Source organism: Furipterus horrens, unplaced genomic scaffold (genome assembly GCF_987537825.1).
Source record: "Furipterus horrens unplaced genomic scaffold, mFurHor1.1.pri manual_scaffold_11, whole genome shotgun sequence".
Taxonomy (NCBI): Eukaryota; Metazoa; Chordata; class Mammalia; order Chiroptera; family Furipteridae; genus Furipterus; species Furipterus horrens.
Genome location: NW_028327181.1, coordinates 43,207,679 through 43,233,244, shown reverse-complemented (window position 1 = coordinate 43,233,244; position 25,566 = coordinate 43,207,679). Strand labels below are relative to the sequence as shown.

The 25,566-nt window shown below is 54.7% G+C and overlaps 1 protein-coding gene across 1 annotated transcript in view; it reads right to left on the bottom strand.

Annotated features, from left to right (window-relative positions):
• LRRC75A (leucine rich repeat containing 75A) overlaps window positions 1-25,180 on the bottom strand; it is a 45,196-nt gene extending 20,016 nt beyond the window's left edge. Inside the window, exon 1 of the mRNA XM_090292935.1 lies at window positions 24,811-25,180. Within this exon, the coding sequence (XP_090149061.1) occupies window positions 24,811-25,062 (252 nt within the window). The 5' untranslated portion in view covers window positions 25,063-25,180. The remainder of the gene's footprint in view (window positions 1-24,810) is intronic.
• Window positions 25,181-25,566: the final 386 nt, after the last annotated feature.

Here is a 25,566-nt window from a genome sequence, read left to right as displayed (position 1 = left end):
ATGGTAATTGTGTGTTACGCATTCAGATGTCTCTGCTACGTAAACATTAGATAATTGCTCTTTTTGGCCTAACTCCCGAACTGTAAACACCTACATAGAATTCTGGGGTAGCAGAAACTACATAAACATTTACATAACCTGGTTTTTGTGTGTTGCTGCCATTCCAAGCATACCCTGTTTTATTATAACCACTGTGTATTTTATTGTGTGTAGTGAAAGAGCGTGTGGTCTTCCAGGGCTGCACTGTTACAATCTTTGTCTGATCACAGAGCTTTCTTCTTCACAATGACAAAGTACTGCTTACTTACTACAATATTACACTAAACCGATAAGTCACCTGTAACAGCATAAAGGAACTGCTTTCTGGAAAGACTGCAGATTTTCATTCTGGATTTTAAGTGGTAATTTTGGAACTCGGCTGCCAACCTGTGGTTTTAAATATGTAATTCTTAATACAGATGTTAAAATTGTACTTGTAATTGCGACTGGATAAATGTTCATTGATTTTCCTGAAACAAACAAATAAATGTATAAAGAGGGATCCTGACACCAAAAGAAGCTGGAGAACTGCAGGGTTAGATGAACAGGGCATTTTGGGTCCTGGAAAAACGCCTGCTGGACACACAGCCAGCTGTCTGCGCCCCTCTCCCAGCACTTGGCCCCCCACGAGGCCCCCATCCGTGCAGGGGTAGCTCTGCGTGGTGGGGCAGAATGTCCGGGACAGGGCAGCCCGCCCGGTGCCCGCAGCCGGTCCCTGGGAGAAGGGGTGACGTTCACTCCGAGGCACCGCCCTGGACCAGGGAGCTGGCGCCACAGGCACCCAGCGCCAGGCGGTGTCCAAGGACACCCAGCGTCCAGGCAGCGGCGAGGGGAGAGGGTCACTGGGTTATTCTGACACTTGCCTGCCTGCCAGCTCCTCCCTTCTTTCCCTTGTTCGCATAACTGGCGGTTTCAGATCCAGGACACCACTCATTTTTTTAAAAATGTTAAAACAACTCTATTGATAATACAATTTGGCATTTTGCATACAGGTTTGGGCAGATTTGCGAGCCATTGGGACTGAGCTGGTGTGCTGGCTGCCATTGCTCAGTTCTCCCCGAGACTGGACGTGTTTCTGTACTTTGTGTTCCTGCGCTGCTGGGGAGCATCCAGGCCAAGTCCTCCCCTCAGGCCAAGCACAGGGGCACTTAGCTTCCTAAGCCCCCGCCTGCCTGAAGAGCCTTTACCTCGAGTTGCACCTGAAGACACTCTGGCTTGAGGGAAATCCCTTTCAAAATGCAGCAGTGGTTCCTTGCTCCTCAGCTGCCCTTGAGCACTCAGCACGGCAGGCCCCTCTGAGGCTGCCTGATTTTTGTGTCTTAACTTCTTTTTCTACCCAGATGTCCATAGGATAGTCTTTGCCACTAACTTCAAGCTGCCTCTCCTGGACAGTCAGTCCCAGCACACTGTCCCCTTCCTAGGAGCATCAGCTCAATACACAGGTAAGAAATACAGTTTTGGTCTCTGTCCCATTTGTGGCACAGAAATCCTAACCACCCTGGAATTTCTTAAGTGCTGAGAGTGACCAAGGCATCGTTTGTTATGTTCAGGAGGTGACTCTTGGAAAGCCCCAGTCACCTCAAGATGGGGGCTGGTGGTCAGGGGACCCAGCTGCATGATGGAGTCCATGGAAATCCACAACAGTGCCAGCATTCCAGGACTTGGCCCACCCATGGCCAAGGGCAGCAGCTATGCTGGGCGCCTGGTACCACACCGCAGGTGACCTCCCTCACACCCGCCTGGCGGCGGCGGCTTCTGGAAGCTGCTTTCTCTGAGAGAAGCAGCCAAGGGAGGCGCAGTGAAGGGAAGATGGAAGCAGCTCTCTTTCCACCCCCACACCCGCAGTCACAAGGAAAAGGGGCAGCTGCCTTCCTTTCCCTTGGCGAAGTCCTCATACTGAGGAGGAAGGGGGCTTCCTCCTGTTAGTGTAGGCAGCAGGTTAGTGTTCATAAAGGGAGGCAGCAGAGGGAGGCAGACGTTAAGCGTAATAAACCAGGGGGCTGAACTGGACAATAACCCCCTTCCCTTGGAAGTGCAGCATGCACAGGCTCCAGGGGACCTCCGCTTCCTCTGTCCTCAGGACCTAGTCCCCAAAGCAGGCAGGAAGGAATAAAAACAGCAGGAGAGACTCCTCTGCTGGGCACATGTGCAGAAGCAGCAAGATGGGGACCATAAAGGAGAGGTACCTAACCTGGGAAAAGGACTGGATCGGTTACGGGGAGGGCCCAGCACAAGCCCGCGAGGAACTGGGAAACTGGTTCGTCGCAAAGAGCAGCTAGTCCTTCCCAAGCCCGAGATAACATAATCAGAGCCTAACAAAGGCCTCCGGCTCAGTGAGATGTGTTCGTTCCCCTGTCCCTCTGTAGCCACGTGGGCCTAGCAGCCTGGGCGCTGCGCACGGCAACGCAGCAGTGGCTGAGCAGCCAGGAACAGAGGCTGAGCTGGCCTGAGCCAATGGACCCTGGTCCTTCTTCTGGGCTTGAGGAAGACAAGACTGGACTTCCACAGTGGGACAGAGACACTGGGAAGTGGGGGGCAGTCTTTATTTCTATTCCAATAAATCTTACTACTATACCTCAGCCTCCCATGAGTGAGTTTCCAGACATGTTTTTCTTGCAACTCCGTGAAAGTACCCCATTTCCACCGGCAACATCTGGCAACCACGAAGGGACGGGAGGAGCCCCGGCTCCTGGTGAGAACAGGGATCTCGCTTCTTCCCGTTCTCTCCACTCTCTCTCCCCTCGGCTGCTGCCTGTGTATGTTTTTTGGTTCCTCTTCTCTGTTTTCCCTCCCTGCCCATTTCAGCTCCAGATCCAAAATTCCCATGGGCCCCACCTTCACGAGTGTGGGCAGGGTGGCCTTGCCTAATCACCTAGCAGCCCCTCTGCCGCCACCACCCACCAACCAAGACAACGTCCCCACGGCCGGGCCCACTGTGCAGCAGGCGCAAGGCCCACTTGCAGTCTGCCTGCGATGGGGCCCCTCTGCTCTCAGCAGCTGAGGGTCTGGGGGCCTCCACCCTGGTAGCATGCTGTGTCCCAAGGGTGGCCCCTGGCAACCTGTGTTCCCCGCACGGCCTGCTGCCGCTCAGCCTGGGGCCTGGTGAAAGGGGAGCCACCACCTGCAGCCCACCCTGTGTTCCGGGCTCCAGCTGCAACCTCGGCTGCTCGTTGGCACCCCGAGAGTCGTGCAGGCCCAGGGCGGCCCCGTTCCCCTAAGCTGCGCAGTATCCAAGGCTGGAAACTCCCAGACCCCAGTCCTCATTAATGCTCCTGCATGTATACAGTAAGTAAAAAGCCTTGGGTCCAAGTACTCACGGAAATAGGAAAGTTTATATTCAACGAGTTGTAAAGTAATGATTTTAAGAGAACCTCCACAAGGGGAAAATAGTCTTAAGACTGACAGAATGTTTGTTAACTTTTCTCACAAGTCTTGCGCCCTCTCATACCCAGGGGTGCCCAGCATTTTATGATCTTCCTAGAGAAGGCCCACAGGATTTGCCCCGAGGGCCAGGCCTGCTGTCTCTGGCCAGCCCAGCTAATCCTGAGGACGCTCCCTTCCCTCTTGGGGGGGGGCTGCCCATACTTACCAGGCCTCTTGAAGGGCTGCAGGTGCTGGGAATGGGAAAGGCAGGGAAACAGGTTACCAGCCCAACTACTAAAGGCCAGAGCTATAGAACGAGGTTTTCCACCTGAGACAGCAGAGGAACCATCAAGATTGCCCACATGGAGTTAAGGCCACTTGACCGAGAGGAGTGAGCCCAACTAGTGGTGGCAGGGGGCAGACCAACCACGACTGTTGGTAAATAGAACTGCCCTCAGGAGGAGAGGAATGCCCCACACCTGGGCATTCGGCATTGCCCTCTTAGAGGAGGGCCCCTGCCCCTGTCAGGGGACGGGCAAGGCACAGGCTCTGGGACGCCAGAGCCGGCATCAGGTCACATGTCCACACAAGGTGGGACTAAGAAAAACTGAAGATGCCCATGTCTTCCCTTAGTGACCCAACTTCCTCCTCTTCTGCAGGAAAGGAAGTCTCTCTCTCCCAGAAGACAACGGGCAATACCTCCTCCAGCCACAGTGCCTTGAGAGACCCTTTTGGGGAGCATACTCGTCAACTGGGAGAAATTTAACCGTGGGTCCCTTAAGGGGAAGGCTTATAGATAACTGGCTTTATGAAACTAAAGTCTGTACTTTTGAAATGCAGATACCTGGTCTGCAAGAACTCTTATCTAGGCCATCTTTTAAAATGCAAATTTCTGGGAGGTAAATCTTATGAAGAGAGGGAAGCATTAGCCTTTGGATCAAATAATTTAACTTATTTCATCTGTTCCTTTCTAAATCAGAAAGTTTTGCTTTATAATACCTGCCTCATAGAAGAATGCCCCTTAAAAGTGTGAGTATGGCGCTGCTGGTGTGGCTCAGTTGGTTGGAGGGTCATCCGGCAAACTGAAAGGTCATGGGTTTGGTGGCTGGTCATGTAACAGAGCAAGGGGTCCCCAAGGTCCCCACAGCGCATGGTTTTGGGGATGCAGAAAGGAGATAATACAGCTTTTAAGGTACTTTGCATAATATCTATGGCAAGTTGGTAACTAGATAATAGCCCAGGTAAAAGGGCAGCTGGTAGGCTTAAGATACCTTTCATGACAATGAGGTGTGGTGCCCTGGGTCAGCATTTAAAATTAGGGGGAGCCATGAGTGTGGGGAGAAGCCATGCAGCCTGAAAGACTGTAGACAGGAGCCAGCTAGGAGGCCTGGGGTCTAAGAGCGAAGCCACGAGGTCTGGGGTAAGAAAGAGGAGACCCACCGGGAAACCTGCCCAGAGAACACAGTGGCACGGGTCTAAGAGCTGTGACTGGGAACGCTGAGTCGAGGACTGCTCTTCTGAAAGACGGTACCTCTGACCTGCGTATTCTGAAACCGGCCTGGTTTGGCAGCGGGAGGCAGGACTAAGTCGTTTTAGGTGCTTGAAAGGGCGTGGGGACATCACAGTAGAAACCTGCCATTAATGCTGAACCTGTAAAACGTTTAAATAATCCCCCTTTCCTTTTCCACCAAACTTTTGTATTGAGAGTCATGCTTCTTGGCGGTGGGCAATCGTGTCCCACAGCTGTTCCAGAACAGTCAGGGGTTCTGTAAGAGCCAGGGCACATGCCTGGGTTGTGGGTTCAGGGTGAGTAAAAGAGGCAACTGATCAATGTATCTCTCTCACATTGATGTTTCTCTCCCTCTCTTTTTCCCTCCCTTCCCCTACCACTGAGGTCAATGAGTATGTCTTTGGGTGAGGATTAAAAAAAGGGTGAGTGTGTTTCTAAAAGTTACAAAATGTGTTTGCCAATCTAAAGAATGCTAATTGCTTACTTTTTAGCTAATACAGAGTTGGAGTTTGATCCTTTTCACTCTGTCAAAGGGACGAAGATTTTCCTTGTGCTTTGTATTTTTCTCCCTACCTGATCCCTCTAGAATTTGGCAATTCTTAATGACCGAGTCATGGCAATATTTGTGTTTGCATGAATCCAGTAAGAATCTGTTCCAATTGTTTCATGAACCAAGATTTTCACTGGAATGTCATGTCTAAAAGAGACATGTCTGGATTCTGGGTGTCACCAGAAAGGCTTAAGGAATTAAGATCGACTTTTGAAGCTGATAAAAGTCCATTAGAGAAATAGCTTGGTATCATGCTTATTCATATGGTTCATGGCAGTCTTTCCAGGTAAGGAACAAAGGTTGCTTTCCTGAGAGACGGCAAGAAAGTAACCTCATTATATTTTCTGAGACCTCAAGAACTTGAGGAATTTAACCAAACCTATAGGTCGTCGGCATCCGTCCGTCTCGAGAGACGATGGTGTAGCTTCTACTGAAGCTACAGAGCCTGGGCAGGGTGATATGGAGGGTCTGCTGTTGCCCATGCAGCAGACCCCCCCTCTCTTCGCAGCTGAAGGGTCCAAGGGAAAGACGGAGTCAATACAGCTTGGCTTCAGGTGCGCCGCAGGAGTTGCCGGTGTTGACTACAACGTCAAACCGCCTTAGGGACTCCGGCTCCGGATTTTCTGTCGGGGTTTACTCCCTTAGCCTTTCCCCTGAAGAGGTATGCCGCAAGGCAGCGGAGGTTTTTTGGAGTCAGAGTTTTCCTTCTCTGATGTACCCTGACTGGAAGATCGAACCAGCGACACTTAGCTCGCAGGCCGACGCTCAATCCACTGAGCTAAACCAGCCAGGGCCTAAACCTATAGGTATTGTTACAGAAACAGGGGAGTCCAAAAATCCCCAGAGTTTGCTGCTGGGGGATGGGGAGAAGTAAGCAGCTTTTCAAATGCTTCCACATGCCTGAGGCTGGTGGCTAGTGTCTTTCTTATGCAAATGGCTTTAATGCATCCAAAGCCTCAGGCAGATGGGAGGAGTCTTGAACCAGGGGACGGTATGGAAAGCACACAGAGCCTACGTAAGGTTCTGTGAATGGTCAGAACTGTTTGCAACGCCCACTGCGTCAGATGACGCAGTCAGGGATATATAAGCAGCTGCAGACATTTTAGCTCAGACTCTCTCAAGCTCTCGTTCAGGCTCTGGCTCTCACTGGCGCTCTGGCTCTCGCTCTGGCTCTCTGGCTCTCTGGCTCTCGCTCGTGCTCTCACTCTGAGACACTCTCGCGCTCTGACTCGGGCTCTCACTCTAGCTCTCGGGCTCTCTCGCTCTCGCTCTCTCGTGTGCTCCCTCCACGTGGCTTGGTGAAGGGGCCTTCTCCATGTGGCTTGGAGAAGGGGTCTCCAGGCTGCTTTAAGAGGCTCTTGCCATGCAGTTTTGAGAAGGAGAGAAGATCCACACAGTTTGCAGGAAGAAGGCAGTTTGCAAGGAGGCTGAGAATCCAGCTGGTTCTGCATTGAGAGCTGGAGGGCACCACAGCACAGAAAGGACCTCCCCAATCAGATTGAATGATTGGCAGCTGCTGGTAAAGCTGAACTGTGTTTGGAAAGTAGGGAAACGGTTTCTCCGACTTTCCTAAAACTAGCCTGGTTTGGAAGGGGGTAGGCAAGGATATGTGTTTGTGGGTATTTTAAAGAGCATAAGACTTAACAACAGAAATCCGCAAATAACTAAATCTATATAACTGTTAAATAAACAATTATTTTTCTTTTCACCAAACTCTGGTATTGAGAGTTATAATTTTGGCGGCGGGCAATCGGGCCCCTAACTAAAGAGCCCGTGGGTTTGTTTTCAACTGGAGCAGCCCAGGGGTTCTGTAACAGTATTGCAGGCAAAGCCATATGGCAACTGTGTGGGTTGACTTCTTGCCCTGAGGGGCTGATTGAAGCTCAATCTAAAGATTCCAGCAAAACAGATTTAAAAGAGCTTGTACGAGCAATTACCATTCTTGTGTTTATGCAAATAATCAGGCCAAATTAAGACTGAACTTAATAAAGTCTCTTTGATAAACATGAGAGTGATTTTAGGGGGAAAACTGTGCTTTAAGAGAAATCATAATGCCCAATTGTAAATATTAGACTCTATTCACTTAAGTGCCTTCCAAGTTTTATTTGTCACCTATAAAGATTCCCTGAATTCTTCTAGTTTTCTTCAATCTACCAAGCTTTTCTTTTTTTTCCTCCCATCCTTAGATTAGAAATCATTGAGAACTAAACTTCTTTCCCCTTAAGGTTATATATGCCATACAGAATTACTTGAGTACCTGATGACATCACCAGAAATGTTCAAACTGCAGACAAGAAGAACCTATCAGATTACAGCTGCTTGCTTTCATTCCAACAAAGGCCTTACATCCAAAAATCTTCTCAACTGACAGTCTTATAGGCTTAGAAACTGGTTTATAATTTGTCGTGTGTATTAACCTTTGTGTTTTTTCTTGTTTTCACAGACATACACCTTATTTACCTGTTTACTTGTTTATGCAGTATAGGCTTCACTGTGGAAGCCCATCTGCAGCGTCGCCTCCTGAAATGAGCCTCCGAGGTTTGGCTGAACAGACTTGTTTTCAGGACTAGGTAACTGAGTCTGTGAAGTATGCAGCGGTCTTTTGGCTTCTCTTCTAGACTGTAAAACTTTACTATTTAAAAGGCAGGACTGATGGTTGCTTTTCTCAGAAAAGGCCTGCTCAGGGGAAAATCTTGGAATGTTCCTCTTAATCTAATCTGAATAAAGAAGGATAAACAAGAGGGCTTCAGACAGGTGTGACACACCTCCCTCCAGGAAAGCCCCTCCTTCAACTCAATCTGAAAAACTACAAAGCTAGTCTCAACCTCTGTCACCTGGTTCTTACCTCTTATCAGACCTTTAGTGCTGGGATTTCCATCCTTTTAGCACCATGCTTTTTAATCTTTTTGCCAAGCTGCCACCTCTAGAATACAACAAGGACACCAACTTGTCCAGCAGTGCCAGCCTCCTGTGTGCTGCCTCCCGGGAACAGCAGGCTGATGTGGACTTTGCCAAACCCCTTTCCCTCACGTGAAGACTCCCCTTCCCTTTTGCTCCCTTCTTCCTTTGGCAGATAGCAAGAATCTCTGAGCCTGGGGACAGGCAGGACTACAGCCCTTGACAGCAGGAAGACGCTGCAGAAGACCTTCATCCGTTTACCCTTGTAAGATTACAAAGGCCCAGGGATCTTTGGGGCGGGCGGATGTTAGCACAGGTAGCTCATTATAAATAAAGGAAGGGAGCAAAGGGAATCAGACATTAAGCACAACAGACTAGGGGCTGAGGTAGACAAGAAGCCTGCCTCGTTAGGAAGTTGCAGCATTTATACTCTCCCTAGTGGGCTGCTGCATCCTCCGCCCTGGGGACCTAATCCCTGAGGTGGGCAGGAAGGACTCTTACTAGTCATTAGCTGGGATAACCGAGGAAGGGATAAAAACAGCAGGAGAAATTCCTTAGCTGGGCACATGCCCAGCAGAAGCCAAGATGGTGAAGGGGTAGGTCCTTTTACTTTGAGGTATGTGCAGTAGGACCAAGATGGCGATCCCCAAAAGGAGGTATCTAATCTGGGGAACAGACCGGATTGGTTACGGAGAGGGCCCAGCACGAGCCCACGAAGAATTAGGAAGTTGAGTGGTTAGTTTGAAAGAGCACCTGGTCCTTCCCAAGCCTGAGATAATATAATCAGAGTTTAATAAAGGCTTTGGCCTGGTAACACACATTCATTCACCTGCTCTTTCTCTGCAGCAGCCAGGAGGGCCTAGCAGCTGCGCAGGCCGCACGTGGGAGCCCGGCCACCATGCAGGCTCCCCATGGGCCCCGAGAGCAGGCGTGGGTACTGTGTACGCAATGCAGCGCTGACTGGGGCACAAGCAGGAACAGGGGCTAACCTGGTTGCATGCGGACAGACTGAACTGGACCGAACCAATGGCGCGGACTTTCTGGCCCCCGTCGGGGCTTGATAAAGACAAGACTGGAGTTCTTCCACCCTGGACGGATAGAAATGTGACACTGGGAGGTCGGGGGGGGGGGGGCAGTCTCTCCTTCCTGCTCCAACAAACCTTACTACTACACCGCACCCTCCCATGCAGGGGGTCTGCAAGTGCCTTCTTTGCAACTCTGTGAAAAGACCCCACTTCTACCAGCAACAGACCCCACTTCCACTGGCAACACTCTCTACTTTTGGGAGGTCTCAGATGCCTGAGGGGAGCCTAGAACCAGCTCCAACTGGCTTAGAGCTAGTGGAGGCACCTCCCAGACTGTCCACTTGTGTTTGTTTTCAGCATTTTTCACCTTTTTGTGTGTGTCTTCGGTACTTTAGGGGAAAGCTGGGGGAAGCCACATAGGGGGCTGCCATGCTATTTTAAACCTCAACCACTCCCCTTCCCTTTAACTCACAGTTTTAAAGCCATTCCCAGAAGTAAGGCCTTGCAGGAAATTAGCTTGTATCTGTCTCTCTCCTCCAGGCATAAGCCCACAGTTTCTGCAAGGGAGCGAGGAAAGGAGAGAGGCAGCAGCTCTGAATACTAACGAGCAAAGGCGGACAGCTTCAATATTGAAACCACCAGAGTCGGAACGCACAATGCTGCTTCTGAGGTTGTAATCAAACACAGCCCACCAGAAGGAAATTAATTAGTCCAGAGGGCAAGCAGGAAGCAGAACAGGCTGTCTCTTCTCTTGGTGGTTCTAGAACACACAGGCAGCTCCTCCTGAGGGAGGGGACAGTCTAGAATACTGGCCTTAGCTGGGTGACTTAACTCCGCCCCCCCCCCCCATGACATTCTGGCTTGCCTTGGGGTGGGTGGGGACTGGACGATTCCCAGGGGAGGGAACAAAACTGCCAGGTGCTGTTAGGGAAAGGCAGCCCCAGGAAGCCCCTGGGAGAGAAGCCAGACACTCAGAGCGAAGGGCCTGGTGCAGACTCGAAGCAGCTGCTTGCTGAGTGAAGGCAATGGCCTCTTAGGAAGGAGGGCAGAGTCCTTTTCTTAAAAAGATATTATTATTTATTTTAAGAGAGGGAGAAAGAGAAGGAGACAAACATCGATCGGTTGCCTCTCACATGTGCGCCCCCGACCAGGGATGGAACCCACAACCCAGGCATGTGCCCTGATGGAAAATCAAACCAGTGACCTTTTGCTTTGTGGAATGATGCCCAATCAACTAAGCCACACCGGTCAGGGCAGGAGGGCACGGGGACCAGAGGGGATGTCTGAGGTCAATGTACACAATGAATGCCAGAAGCAGATGTGGGGAGCAGTGGGCTAAGTGGTGTCCCCCCAAAAGACAAGTCCATGTCCCAGTCCCCAGAACCTGTGAATGTTACCTCATTTGGAAAAAGGGTCTTCGCAGATATGGTTAAGGATCTTAAGATGAGAGTACCCTGGATGATCCCGGTGCGCCCTAAATCCAGGTGTCCTTATAAGGGACACACAAGGAAGACAGAGAAGGAGGCGACATAAAGACAGACAGAGACTGGAGGGAGCTGGCAGCCATAACCACGAGGAACTGAAAAGGCAGAGAAAGAAATCTCCCCGACAGCCTCTGTCGGGGGAGCGGCCTTCTGGCACCTTGATTTCAGACTCTGGCTTCAGAATGGTGAGAGATTACATTTTTGTTGTTCTAAAGCACCAAGTTGGTGGTCATTTGTTATGGCAGCCCTACAGCCCTAGGAAACAAATACACCATATGGAAATAGAGGAGGCATTTTCCCCAGGGGATACACCCACAAGAAGAGGTCAGGGCACATGGGCTTGGACCCCTCCCCTCCGGCGGTGCTGACCTCAGTGGGAGCACAAGCAAGAACCGTTACTGTCAGAAATCTACTTGCTGTTTCGTCAGCCCCGGCCCTCTGGGTGCACAGACCCCTAACACAGTCTCCTTCGCTCTCTGCTCCTGGGGTGGGTCTGGGCTAGCAGGACCATCTGCCTGAAGATGGTCCCCAGCTCAATAGAAGAAAGCACATCTACAAACAAGTGATAAAGGGACCGCTGACACATGCAACAACAAGGACAAGCCGGGCAGAAAGAGCTAAGGCTGTAGGATTCCACGTATGTGAGGCACCCATCCGTGGAAGCAGAAAGGAGAAAGGTGGTTGCCGGATGGGGGGCAGAGGGGGCGCTGTTTAACAGGGGCAGAGTTTCAGTTTGGGAAAATGAAGAGTTCTGCAGATGGTGGTGGCGATGGTGGCACAGTAACGTGAATGTGCTTAATGCGACTGAACTGCACACCTAAAAGTGGTTAAAATGGTAAATGTTATGTTATGCACACTTTATCACCATTAGAAAAACAAGTGGCAAGCTCAGTCATCGGAAGTATGTAAGCAGCGGAGAGACACTAACTAGCAAGCATGGCTGTGCAGGGGACGTCTGTACACTAAGCCGCCTCCCTCCGGCTACCTATGACTCTCATTAGCATGGCCTTGGACGCAGGATCCTGGAGCCAGGGTGTGCCCAGAGCCAGGGTGTGAGGGTGTACACTGCCCAAGAGGATGCCACTGTGGATGAGGTGGGCCCTGCGGACGGAAGAACAGGGCAAGAACTGAGAGAATCAAGCAAGAAATAGACTCCATCCAGCCATGAAGGAACCTGGGTCCAGGGGCGGGAGGAGAAGTTTGGGGGTGGAGGGAAATGAAGGCTGGAGAAGAGGAAAGGCAGCTTGTAACAGAGGATGTGTGACACCCGGTGTTCGAAGGCCCAGACAACCAAGAGTAAAATTGCTTCCTGGGTTACAAAGTGTCCTTCATCCAGAAAGGGGTGAAGTAAATGAAACTAGGAGACACTGAAGTAAAATCAAGCTCAGATAAATTTAGGGATGTATACATCTGGCATTTCCCACATTTGTAACATTTAAGAGAATTAGGTACATCAGAGTACCTACAGATTAGCCTTGCAATTCCAATTTAAAATGGGTAACTGAGCAATAGACTTCGGCTTATGATTTTAAGCAGAACATTGAAGGAGGATTTGGTGAGGTTGTGACAGTTTTAAGATGTTTAAGAGACCTTAATATTCACCCTATTTATACACTTAATTTGTTACATTTTAAGACCTGTTTAGGAACTTGGACTTTTATGATGGCTATAAGCCTAAGAAAACAAGATACATTAAATTCATAAAAATCACTAAGATATTTAAAGAACTTCATTAGTTATAAGCCCCCCCACCCCCGTAAGTGCAATCATTGAAATCGACTAGATTCACAAACAGAATAATGAAATTTGTAGGTTAAACTTAAAATCTCAGGGAAACATTAGGTTTCAAAATTCAACTTCACACCAATTACACTTAAATTAAAAAAAAAATTCCACTTCAATATATTGAATAGTAACGAGAAAACCCAAGCAGCCATAAGGAGTCCGTGTGTCTGTGTGGTGCGTGTGCACACAGGCACGCCCCTCAGGAAGACCCCAGAAAACCTCCGAAGGGACGCAGTGATGCAGAGGAGGTCCCAGTGGGCAGCCCTGCTTCTGTGCGGGGAGCGTGCTGCCCAGGGCAGCGGGGGCTGCTGACTCTAAGGGCCAGAGGCCTGAGCTCAGGAGGATCCGGCAGCAGAGCAAACCTGCAGACGTCGCAAAGCCACCGCGACCTGCCCTGAAGCACCACACAGCACGGGAGCCCTGCCTGAGGTGTCCAGGCTGCTTCTCGAGGGCAGGCTGGCTCAGCGGCCACCACCACACAGGCCCACGGAGCTGGTGGGACGCCCAGGGCACACGGCGGAGGTCCAGCCGAGAAACAGCTGGTGGGGGCGACTGGCCGCCCCCTGACCCCTGCCTGACCTGCCCACCCAGCTGAGGGTGAGGGGGCCCTGTGGTTAGGTGGTGGCACCCCAGGGACAGTCTGTGACTCTCCGCTCCTCCAAGGTCACCGAGGCACGGCAGGGTTCCGAAGCCAGGCAACCTGGCAGGCTGGCCTGCCTTTATTTTGACAAGTGCGGCGCCAGATCTGCCCTCCCCGCCAGGATGCGGCAGCCCTGCTCAGCGAGGGGCTTCAGGGCTGCATGCTGTTTGTGTTTCAACTTTCAAGTCTTTAAAAATGACACCCTTTGAAAGAAACAGGCTTTTGGGAACAGATGCCTGGCTGGTGCCAAGTGTAATTTAATCAAAATCCAAGAAACGGCAGCAACAACAAACAAATACCAAGAGGATGCTTTCTCTTTAAAAGAAAATTAAGTCAGCCAGGAGGCTCAGCAGTTCGGTCTGCTCCCCGGTGACCAAAGCCCCACCAGACTCTGCTCCGGCTCCTGGAGGGAGCAGGAAGCTGGAGAGGAATCTTGGACCACAGAGGTTTGGAACACAAGAAATGCAACAAGGACCCATTTCCTCTTTCCTCTCAGACTTCTTAACCACTGTGCTTTACGGCCCCATGCAAAGGCGGTGGCATTTGCAGTACTTCCCAAACTTAGTTCTCAAGCCCACCCCGCCCCTCCGCAGAGCATCTTGTGGGGCTGTGATTTTCCTGCAGAAGGTCCCCAAGGTCCGTTCACTCCTACATTCCAGGAATTCTCAGCCTTATGATCCATCCAGAGCCCTCCTGATCTCTCTGCTTGGGAAAGAACTGGGATCCTCTGTTTCCGCCTTCCAGTGAACGCACTTAGCCCCTTTGTCCCTCTCTGGGAAAATTCTGTCCATTTTAGATGCAAGGTTTAGTTCCTTGTCAAAGGAACCCCTGGCCATGACAATGAGGAGTGAGCAGCTGAGGACTTGAGGGCTGTCTTGTACAGTGAGGAAGTGGCAGGGACAGGAGGTCCCCAGAGCCCCCAGCAGTTTCTGACTCCCTCTCTCCTGGCTACCAGCCCTTGGGGACAAGTATATTATTAATCGGGGTTCACCAGAGAAACAGAACCCATGGGGGGGGGTTGGTGTGTGTGTGTGTGTGTGTGTGTGTGTTTGAGAGAGAGAGAGACAGAGAGAGAGAGAGAGAGATACTGATTTAAGGAACCGGCGCGTGAACTTGGGATCCGTGAGTTGGAGTCTGAGGTCTGCAGGGTGGAGACGCAGGGAAGAGCCCATGGTGCCATCTCAAATCTGGAAGCATTTGGAGGCAGAACTCCTTCCAGCCTCTTCTCTGAAGGCCTTTAGCTGATTGGGTGAGGCCCCCACAGTATGGAGGGTCATCTGCTTTACTCAAAGTCCAAGGATTTAAATGTTAATCTCATCTAAAACATGCCTTTGCAGTGACATCTGGACTTGTGTTTGAACAAAAACTGGGTGCCATGGCCTGGCCAGGCTGACATGTAAGATCGACCAACAGGACAATGAAGGGTCTTCACCGCGTTAACTCTCCAGGTCCCAGGCAGGCCCAGGCAGCCTCCGCGAGCCTGGGTGAGCAGAGGTGAGTCACGCCGGAGAAGGCATCCAGCTCACTCCCCCCTCTGGGCAGGAAGTGGTGTGGGGCTGGGGGGCGGGGATCCCAGGATCCCTGACGGTGGATGAGGCCCTGTGTGCGCCTCCAAGCTCAGCCAATTTCCTCAAGACCTTCTGCGTCAGCACCAGTGAGAACGATGGCCTGTCACTAAGGAGCTGTGTGTCATTCTCTGGGCACTGGGGCGCGTGGGAGCCCCTGCCCAGGAAGGGAGTCACAGCAGGACACCCCGGACAGGTGGCATCCTCCCCACCTTAAAGCCTTGCTCTTCGGGGGCCACGTTCTCCTGCAGCTGGAAGTATGGGGCCATGCCAGCAGCAGCAAGAAGGAACTAGGAGTCGTCAAGGCTGCAAAGCAAGGGGTTGAAAGCTGTGTCACTGGGCCAGAGAGGCACTTTGCCTGGCTCCTGGGAGGTCATTGGGTTTGTCCACAGTTCCCAGGGACCCTGCGAGGGCAGGGGTGGCAGTGGAAGCGGGTGGCACAGAACGAGCAGAGCCATGGTCGGTGAAGGCGTCTCCTTCCATCCTGGCGTCCCTGGATTCTGCCCACAGGGTCTCCCCAGCGGCCCTCTCCCCTCAGGGGCATGTGCAGGTGGAACCCACCAGGAGCACTTTGCTCCACAACTGCTCTCAGGTTCCCCACCAGCTGTCCTTACTCCTTTGGGTTCCTGATCCGTCTCTCGCCCATTTTCTAAAAGGTTCCCTAGTTCCATCCACAGACCCCCTCTCCTTCCCAGGCCTGCCTCCCCCGACCTCCCTTTGGCCCTCCTGTTTAGGACATCTCAGCACAGACTGCAGCACACCCTCTCACCAAGGGAAACCCCAGGAGCCCCTTGCCTTCCCTTCCATTTCCCCAGGGAGGCAGAAGGGGCAGATCCAGGCCCCTCCGAGATCTAAGGACAGGAAGCCCAGCCCTGCCCATCCTCTGGGGGCTGGGGGCTGGGACCCAGACTGCCAGGACCGAGCCAGTCAGACCGCCATGTAGGATGGTCAGGTAGCTCACTGAAGGGCCAGATGGCTGGCGCGACGCCCAGTACAGGTGGGCCTAGAGCCCCTCCCACACTTACCCCTCTGTGGCCCTTGCTCTCTCCTGCTAGCTCCCATACCTGGTGAGAAAGTGACATACCCATCAGAAGGCCATTAGGTACCGTAAGTAAGAGACTGTAAACCAATCTTAGCCAACACCTCACAGGTATGCTGAGGGTACCGGAGGCCTTTTCTCCAGAACAGAGCTTGACTCTTCAACAGCTGGGCCCTGGCAGGTGCAACACAGGAGGACAAGCCCACGGATGGCCACCCCAGCGGTGTCTGAGGGTGGGCAGAGCCAGGGTCAGACACTTAGTGGCCGTCCCCACTGTTGAGGCAGGATGGGCCTGGCGCTGGGCAGAGGAATGGAGTAATGGTGGCTCTGTCTTGCACTGAACTTTGGGAACAGGCCTGGGGGCAGTGGGGCGGGCAGTTCTGGTCCGGCCACTCAGCAGGAGTGAAAATCAGAAGGAGTGGCTTTGTTTCCAGAGAGGATTCCTTCCCAGCAGCATCTGAAGGCACTGCTCCTGCACCCCGCCATGGTCTCCAGCACAGCCCTTCCCAGGATCTGCGCCTGCCCGAAGCTCCCTGGGCTGGGTCTCCGTGAGGCAGAGGCAGACGCTGAGGGGCCAGGCCATGGGGGAGGGGTGTGGTGAGGGTGGGGCTGCCAGGTGAGTTGGTGGCCGGGCTATGCTGGACACGTGCAAGCGTAGGCTGGGCTGTGCTGGCCCCCGTCTGCCCTCAGCCCCACTCCTGTTACTCTTTGTGGGGCCTGAGCCCGGTGTGCCAGGAGGCACTGACTGTACTTAAGGGGCTGGGGAGCCCAGGGCGGCCCCCTTCCCAGGCTGCTAGTCCCTGATCCCTGCAGATGGATGATGTGCTTGAGCGGGGAGGGCCTTGGTCTCCCCTCGGGGCCCTACCCCTAGCCTGGGGGCCCCCAGTTGGAGACGGGGCCCTGCCAGCCTCCTCAAGGCTGTAGCCGCAGGGTGATGGCTCCATGGGGTCAGGGGCTGTGAGGTGGGGGCGGCTGCCTGCTGGGGCACAGAAAGAGCTGGGGCTTCCTGCAGGGCACGGTGTGCTCTGGGGGACCCTGGACTGAGGGTCTAGGAAGAGGAGAGGCAGGTCTCAGCTTCAGGGCTGCTGAGAGGGGCCATGCAGGGCCGGGGAGGCAAAGCCCCCACCAGCAGTGGGGTGAGGGTGACTCCCTGCAGCTCCCAGCTGCATCCCTTTAGGGGTTTGCAGGACAGCTAGCATGTGCTGTGTGCCTGCACCTGTGCACCCCACCCCTGCGACCGCTGTCCCCTACTGCCATTCTCTTGGCTGTCTGTCCGGGCTGGCCACTTGGCATCAGTCAATGGCAGAGCCGGGATCTGACCGGCCATGGCTGGCTCTTCGCTCACTCCTATCTACAGCACTAGCCGCCGCTCTGATCCATTCTAGAAAGAGCACCATGATGCGCCCTATTGTCCCCACTTCTTCTTGGTGCCACCCACCCCGTGGGCACCCAGGAGTGCCAGCCAAATGAAAGAACCAAGTACTCCTGCAGCCAGGCCCACAAAGCTCTGCCTGGACTGGGAGGTCTGGGTCTCGATGGGCAGGAGAGGCACAAAGCTGGAGTGAGATGAACACCAAGTGACCCCCTCAGAGCGGGTGACCTGGGTGGGTGGGGGGGCAGCCTGCAGAGACAGGGGTGGGACGTGAGTCAGGCAGGCAGCAGGGCTGCAGATGGGTCTGTTCGCATTGCAGACACCCTGGGAGAAGGGCCCACGGCTCACGGGATGACGCAGACCTCCGTCAGTGCTGGCCTGTGCTCTCTCGCACGGCCTCTTGGCGCACCATGCGTCTACCAGGTCCCGGGCTCTGGCCTCTGCAGCCCGCCCCCATGCTCGGCGTTTGTGACTACCCTACTCTGTCAAGTGACGGGCATGTTGCTAGGGTGGCTGTCAGCAGGAGAGGGTGGCCTCTGCAGTGGCCAGTAGGTGGGGTAAGTGGGGCTGGGTGGGCAGCGACAGCAGAACCTCTGGGATCCGGTTTCCTGCAAAGCCCCGCCCATGTCCTGGCTCCTGCACTGGCTGGGGCCACAGGAGCGACCTCAAGGCACGAGTGTGAATCCAACTCTGAGTCTGTAAGAAATAAGCGACCCACCAAACGCAGGGTAAACGCATCTCTCTGAAAACACGGCAGCAGGAGGGCGGCAACCGCGTGGGGGCAGGGAGCTCAGCAGTGGTCATCCCAGCCACCCTCCCCTTCCATTTTTAGATAGGAAACTGAGGCCAGAGAAGGGAAGTGCCTGGGCAGGCTCAGGTCTGAGCTGGCTCCCAGGGAAGGCAGTCGCAGCCGCAGAACCCCGACTCTGGGCCACGCGAAGCTTTGCTTCTGGCTCCGGCCGCCTGGAGCCTCGCAGTCCCCTCTGTGCGGTAAGGGACAAGGGCTGCCACCGCTCTCCCTGCCTGGCTGCCGGCTGCCTCCCCAGGCCTGAACAGCGCCTGGAAGAGGACACATTCACTGAATTCCTACAGTCTTAGTTTTGCTCATCTGTATTTTCTCATTTTCCTATAATTATGCAATGCATTTGTTACAAAAGCCTGCCACTTTTTACTTCAAGAAACATCCTGCCAACCTCACAAGACTATTCAAGGAGCAAAATAAACACAAGACAAAGCTTTGTGGGCGAGAAAGCAGCATGCAGATGGAGGGGGTCTCCAGTGCTCACCCTCCCACCCAAGGCGCCGAGCCAACAACCAAATAACCAGGAGGAGCGGGGACCCCTTCTCAACCGCCACCTACTTACTGCTGCCACTTTGCTAGGGCCCACTGCTCCTCGGGTCTTCCTGCCTCCTGCCTCGGAGGCCAGGGCGGGGGGTGGGGCAGAGCGCAGGGGGAAGCTGACCAAGTCAGGCCAACCAAAGAGATGAACAGTGGCCTCTCGTCCCGGGGAAAGAAGAGAAACAGAGAGAAATACACAGACACAAAGAGACGCAGGAAAGGGGGGGGGGGCGCAGAACCACAGGCTGAACGGCAGGCATAAGCATGGAGGACCAAAAGGGGCGCGGCCGGGGCACCTCTGGGGTTCGGCACCGACCTAGGCCCGAGGCCAGGCCAGCTCTGCAGGCAAACGCGCCCGGACACTCCGCTCTCACCGGCCTCCTGCGCCCACTCTGCTGAAGATAAAGTTGGAAACATCCAAATGCCACATCCCTCTGAGCACCAGCCACTGGCAGGACGCCACATGGCTGCAGCAACCAGGAGTTTGAGCTAATAAAAGTTAAAAAAATAAAAATAAAAAGCTGGAAAATGCTCCCAGAGAGCCACGTGGCACTGCTCAGGGCTGATGGGTGGGGCGGGGAGGACAGCGGGCACTGTAACTGGTGTGTGTTGGGGGCAAGGTCACTGTTCTCACTAGAACGGCCAGCTCTTCAGTGCCAGTGAGTCCATGGGGCAGCGACTGAGTCTGCTGTTCGAAACTGCGGGGCCCTCGCCTACCCTCCAGTTTCTCCTAATGAGAGGATATGGTGCAGACAGCAGGGACGGAGCAGAGAGGGCATGTGTGTGTCTTTTCTCATAAGTCACCCACAGTGTTGCTCTTGGAGGGATGGGGGGGCAGGTGGCTGCCCCAGATCCCCACTCTGGGGAAGAGATCGCCTCCACTTTTGGCCCTACGCCTTGGGCATCCTGATGGGGAAGCCAGAGAAAGACCCTAATCACCCACTAGCACTCTGCAAGGTGGCTCTGCGGGCAGGAGGTGTGTGGGGTGCAGGGAGGAGCCGCTGGAACCCTGAGAACGGGGAGAGGGACAGTGCCCACTCTGTGGGTTAGTGGAAGGCTACCCTGGTCTGGGGCTGGGCGTGACACAGGAGCTACATCTGAGCCAGAGCGCACTGACTCCTCAGGGCTCAGGGGCAGCATTTCCTGAGAAGTTTAAAGCCTGTCCAATAAGGATTTCCTGACAACCCACCGTGCCCAGCATGGGGTCTATGGCCTCTGCCCCAGAAAAGTGCTCACAGCATGAAATAGCGTTAGGTGAAGGGGGAGGGTGCGCACCTATCTGCCACGGAGGGTGCATGGGGGTGTCCATGGATAGACCCCAATTTATTTCAGGAGCTCTGAAGAAAGAGCAAAGCAGGTTCTGGCCATCCCTAAAGAGGTGGGCGGGCATTTGTTCCAAAAAGAAAGCCCCACCCGCCAGGCCTAAAGCCAGGAGAGCTGGCCAGGCACCAGGCCATGCGGTCACGCCTGGTCACGCAGAGGCTGCCGTGTCCTGGCCTTAGAAACCAGTGAAGCAGGTCCTGGCCCTGGATTCCTTCTGTATCTTTACCACTGGAAATGCCTGCGCCCAGCCGTCAGAGAGCAGTGGATTTTAGAAAGGAAGGCTTCTCTCTGTGGATGGAATGAACACGATTCCGCACAAGCAGCAGATCAGGGACGCTGAGGTCAGGCTCTTCCAGCGGGCCCCACACCTCCCACCGCCTCAGCAGAGGCCCCAGACCACACCTGCCAGATGGGATCCCCGAGGTGCCCATGGAAGCTGGGCAGCGTGCCATCCCTCTATCCAAGAACACCAGCACCTGACAGGCTGCCAGGAAGAGCCAAGCCCCTCGGACCTTGCTCCCAGAACTCCAGCCACACAGAGGGCAAATGTGCCAGATCTCACGACCACACTAAATGCGCCTGGTGAGGACGCCCCCAGGTACACAGCTGTGGCCAGTGAGCCAAATGCTCTCTGAGGACGCACCAGGACAGTGGTGGCAGACACACGTCCTCACGGCTCAGACTTACTAAAGACTTACAGGCCTGTGAGTATTCAATACAATGCCAGGGACAACGGTGGCAGTGGCGTCTCCACCCTCAGGAAGCACATGACTTAGTCTGACACACAACACGGACCTCAGGGGAGAACTGTCTGGATAATTAAACACCGCCCAGTGTGGTAAGGACCTAAAAGGCAGGTGGACTCAGAGCCACGGGCTGACGTGGCCCAGGAAGGTGGCCTTGGAAAGCTGAGGGGCATTCAGCAGAAACAAGGCAATGTCTTCCAGGGCAAGAAAGACTGAGGTCAGGGCCAAGGTTGGGGGCCTCCCTGCTTGGTGTCTGGTGGCCTTTCAACCTGTTTGCCTGAAAAGATTTTCATAGGTGAGGTGTCAAGAGGGAAAAGGTGACCTTCAAGGGCCATTCCACTCATCTTTTTTGCCTCCAGGTCGAAAAGACCTGCCCAGTCTCCAGGACCCCAGGGAGCTTCCAAGTGCTTGTCCATTATCCAGCCCCCTTTGGGAAGCAAGGGGGCGGGGTGTCTTGTTTTGCATTAGCTGATGTGGCTCCTGCTCCCACACGTAGAGTGAAGCCGGCCCTGCCACCCTGGCTACAAGAGACTGAACTGAGAGTCCATGTCCCAGCCACACCACTGGGTGGGGTGGGCAGGCTAACACAGGACAGCAGCTCTGCCCACTAGGGCTGGGCCATACTGAGTGGCAGTAAGCCAACCTAATCACACCCTCTTACAAGAAAGCAGGGAGGCTGGTGAACAGGAGGAAGTAAGCCACTTCAGCATGGTGTATCCTGGGGAAACTGATCCCTTATTCTGGTGCTGTAGGAAGCTGGCTGACGTCCCAGTCTGGAAATCTGGGGACTCAGCGAAACTGTTGGGCTGGCCCTCACCCCTCTTCAGGACTAAAGGTTCCTTCTTCCCCAGGGCTCCTTAAAGATGGCAGGCCTGGCCCCGAGACTCAGGGAGGGACATCTGGGGAAGCGTGAGGCCTGCAGGATTGGGGCCTGGGGGAGGGAAGGGAGTGGCCTCTTCCATCCACAGCTGGCTTCTCTTATCCCCACATAAGCACCCCCTCTGGACAGCCTCTGAACCCGCCATGAGCTTTTGATCCAAGCTGAGTCCTGGCCACGTAGACAGAATCCCAAAGCTCCTTGAGGTTGGTCTGAGAAAGGATACCAAGGCCTTATTTGTAGCCTGGCCAAACCCAAAGAAGGGCTGATTCTTCTGCTTCTTATCAACTTTGCTATAAAAATGTGTCTTGATTTGCAGAGCCAACGCAGTTTCATGTACTGTTCTGCTCAGTGTCCCAAACACCCTTTCGGGAATGAGGAAACATACTCAGGATATCTGCTGGCTCCAAGGTCAAAGCAGACTGAGGACCAGAAGAAAGATCTCTGAGCTGACCCTCGGCCCAGGCTCTTCTCCTGATTACATTGTTCCCGAAGGAGTGGGGTCACGCTGCTCCTTCAAGGCAGCTTCTGGGCAGCCTGCCTGCATCCCTGGCCACAGCTCAGAATCACTAACATTAAGCAAGGCCTTCTGATACCTCTCCAGCAAGTGACAAGCACGGACAGCTGGACAGTCTCCAATCAGGGACCCCCTGATCTTAGATTTGAGCTAGGGGGCATTCAGAAGCAGCACCAGCAGCCACCATGAATGCCATACACAGTCCCTCAGTTTCTGTTTCCATATCCTGAGCCTGAAGCAAGTCACATAGCAGGCAGAGGTGGGGTATCAGATGGAGCAGATTCTGAACTTGGGGTTGATGAACCCTCTGAAATTCTTGCAAGAGTGTGTGTGTGGGTGGATTTGTCTGGGAAGAGTGTCTTTCATGACCTCAAAACGCTCAAGGACTTGAAGTTGAGGTCACAGGAAGTAAAGATCTCAAGTTGGCCTTTAGCCCTGGGACTCTGGGCTTACACAAGCCCCCGCAGCCAAGCACGAAGCAAGAACCCTGCAAATTCGAGAGGCTGTCACTGTCCTGGCAGTCATCCCTCCCTGTCTGTTCCCCAGTGCCCACCCTGTGGGTGTGCCGACCACCCTTAGCGCTGCACACACCCCTGTGTTATGGAAGAGATGCTCCCTAGGTCAACCCCAGGGAGGCCTGGGTGTTTTCATGTCTCTCAGTGACTGCTCACCCCCTTTCTGAACATCGCCACCTTCAGACTAGAGAAGGAAACTAGACAGAAAAACACAATTTGGGAGAAAAGCCCACCTCAGTACACAACCCAGACGCAGCTCAACAGCCTCAGGGGCCTAGAAAACAGTCTGTTTTTCATGGACATGTGGACACCGGGCTGCAGGCACCTCAGGAACGCCTGTCACTGGCTCTGGAGAGGCCCACAGACCCCACCCACAGCCAGGGGCCAAGGAAGCCAACATTCAGGAGCCGAGGGGGTAGTTTATTCCTTTGTTTTCACACAGAAAGGGGAAAGTCTGACTGAGCCCGTCTGCGCCCCCCCCCCCCCACGCCTCCCAGTCCCGCCACTACGAAGGGCATCAGGACGCCCAGACCAAGATTCTCAGGAAGTGCTCCCCATCTCAAGGACGCTGCGGGGCCACGGGACTCATCTACTCTCCAACAGCCAGGGAGACAGTTGGCTTCCGCACATGGAACCACACTTGGCCTCAGAGGGACGGAGGCTCCCAAGTGGTCTATCTCCTGCGACCAGCCCTCAAGAACGCCGACTTCACGTTGTTCTTTTCCCCTCCAAGGAGGGCTTGCCTTCCCCCACCTGTCGGCCCCCTCCACCCTTCTATTTCCCCAGAAGCGCCCACCCCAGTGCTGGGGGAATAGCATGTGATCAACAGAATTTTCTTTCTGTCTAGTGTACAAATGAGATATGACGGTCTGGAAAATCCATTATTCTGTTTGAAAGCAAAAGAGGTTCCACAGAAGTCATGTGCTGGTTCAATTTTTAAAGACAAAGAAATACACACAGCTAAAGTTATTTGGTGCCTAATGCCATCCTTCTTTGACGATTCAGTTCAGGGGAGGCACTTGGGCATCTAGCGGCAGCTCAGGCCTCACCCTATTTGGGATAGCTTGAGGCAAGAGCTGACCCCCACCCGCTCCCCAGATCTCTGCTTCCCCTCTCCCTGTGCAGTGCACACCTTGGCAACACACACTCCAGAGGTCCCAGCAAACCAGACGTAAGGGGCTGAGTGCCACAAAATCAGGGGGTATGTGGGCCTCAGTAGGTTTTGGCAGCTCCTCCCAGGAAGGTGCCCCTACATCCTTGTTCATCAGTGATGGTTAAACTTCAGAAACGCCACCTGCATCCCCCTCTCCCATCTGCACAAACTCCACCATTACTGGGGTCAATCTAGCAAGAATATGGGCCCTGGACTCATGCCCCCCCCCCCAAGCTGGGTGAAGACAATCTTATTTGGCAATGCCGGAAGTACACCCTTCTGCCTCTTACACTCAACAGATCCATGGACCAGGCCACCCCTCCCTCAAAAGGAAGGAAAACAAGCCAGAGAGGTCAGTGACAGTGGGTCCAGGGAAGCCCTGAAGTAGAGGGGGCGCCAGATCTCCAGTCAGTGCGAACAAGTGGGACAGGGACAGGCAGAGGGCACGGCGCTGGCAGCTTCCTGAAGTTTCTGCAGCCAGGTAGTCACACAGACACCAATCCCACTCCCCTCTCCCTCCAGCGTTCAGTAGGGGCTCATGGCTGAGCACCTGTCAAAGTTATTCAGGGGAGATAAAACACCGGCTCACCCCTGAAGTGCAATCTGGAATGCCTCCAGGTAGGCAACGACCTAGGGACTGGCATCTCAGCAGCCCCAGGGCTGTGCCCTTGGATTCCCCGGAGAAGCTCACAACTATGCATTCCTTGAGGACCCTCGGCAGAGGTTGACTGACAGTGAGTAGAGAGGAAGAAAAGGACCTTGGCCCAGGCCAGGCAAGCCTCCCCGCATCTTCTCTCACCAACCATCCCTGGGATCAGCCTCCCCTGCCTGCGGAGCAGAGAAGCGGGAACGTTATTTCAACAGGTCTTCCGCAGCCCCGCCTTGCCCGGCCATCCTTCCTCCACCCAGTCCTGAGGCCTCAAATTCCGCGGAGCACCGTGGCACCTGCCGCCAGACCGGGTTCCATCCCCGAGAGAGGGGGCCCTGGGCGGTGCCCCTCAGCGCTCCTGGGCCTCCCCGGTAAGGGGCGGGGCGCTCCCGCGGCCGGCGCGCCCCCTCGCCGCGCTCACCTGGCGTAGGTGCTGCAGCAGCGTCCCTGCCTCCTCCCGCCGGCCCTGGCGCACCATCCGCAGCAGCTCCTGGACCATGCTGACGCGCCGGTGGTAGGGGGGCAGCCCCGCGCCGGCGCCCGCGCGCCCCGCCTTATCCCCGGCGCGCAGCAGCAGCGACGCCCAGAAGTCGGGCCGTTCTCGGCGGGGACCGGGCGCCGCGCCGGGGCTAGCTTTCTCCGCCAGGCTGCCCTTGGTCTGCCGGGTGCCCATACCGCGGCGTCCACGACCGGCGGCCCGACTCCCGGGCTGCAACTTTGGGGGAACTGTTGCGCGCGGGCGGCGCGGGGCGGGGGCGGTGGCGTTGGCGGCCCGCGCTCCCCTCGCTCCGCCCTCCGCGCTCCCCGGGCGCGCTCCCCCAGCGCTCGTCGCCAGCCGCCGGCCCCGCCCCGCCCCCGGCTCGGCTCCGGCTCCGGCTCCGGCTCCGGCTCCCGCCCCTGCGCTCGGGCTCCGCGCCGCCGCGCGCCGCCCTCCTCCTTCCCTCCCAGCCTCTCCCCTCTGCTGTCCACCCTCCTCTCAGTTCTGCGTCCCGCCCCTCCGCTCCGGGCTAGGGGGCCGGCGGGCTTCCCCTCCGGCGTCGGCTTCAGCATTGCGCCCTCTGCGGGCCACCGCGCTGCGCCTCCCCGGGCACAGTGGCGCGATGGCTACCAGGGCGGGCAGGCCCTGGGAGCCATAGCTCGTCCCCACCAGTTTCCCAGATGCTTCCAGTACCGCGCG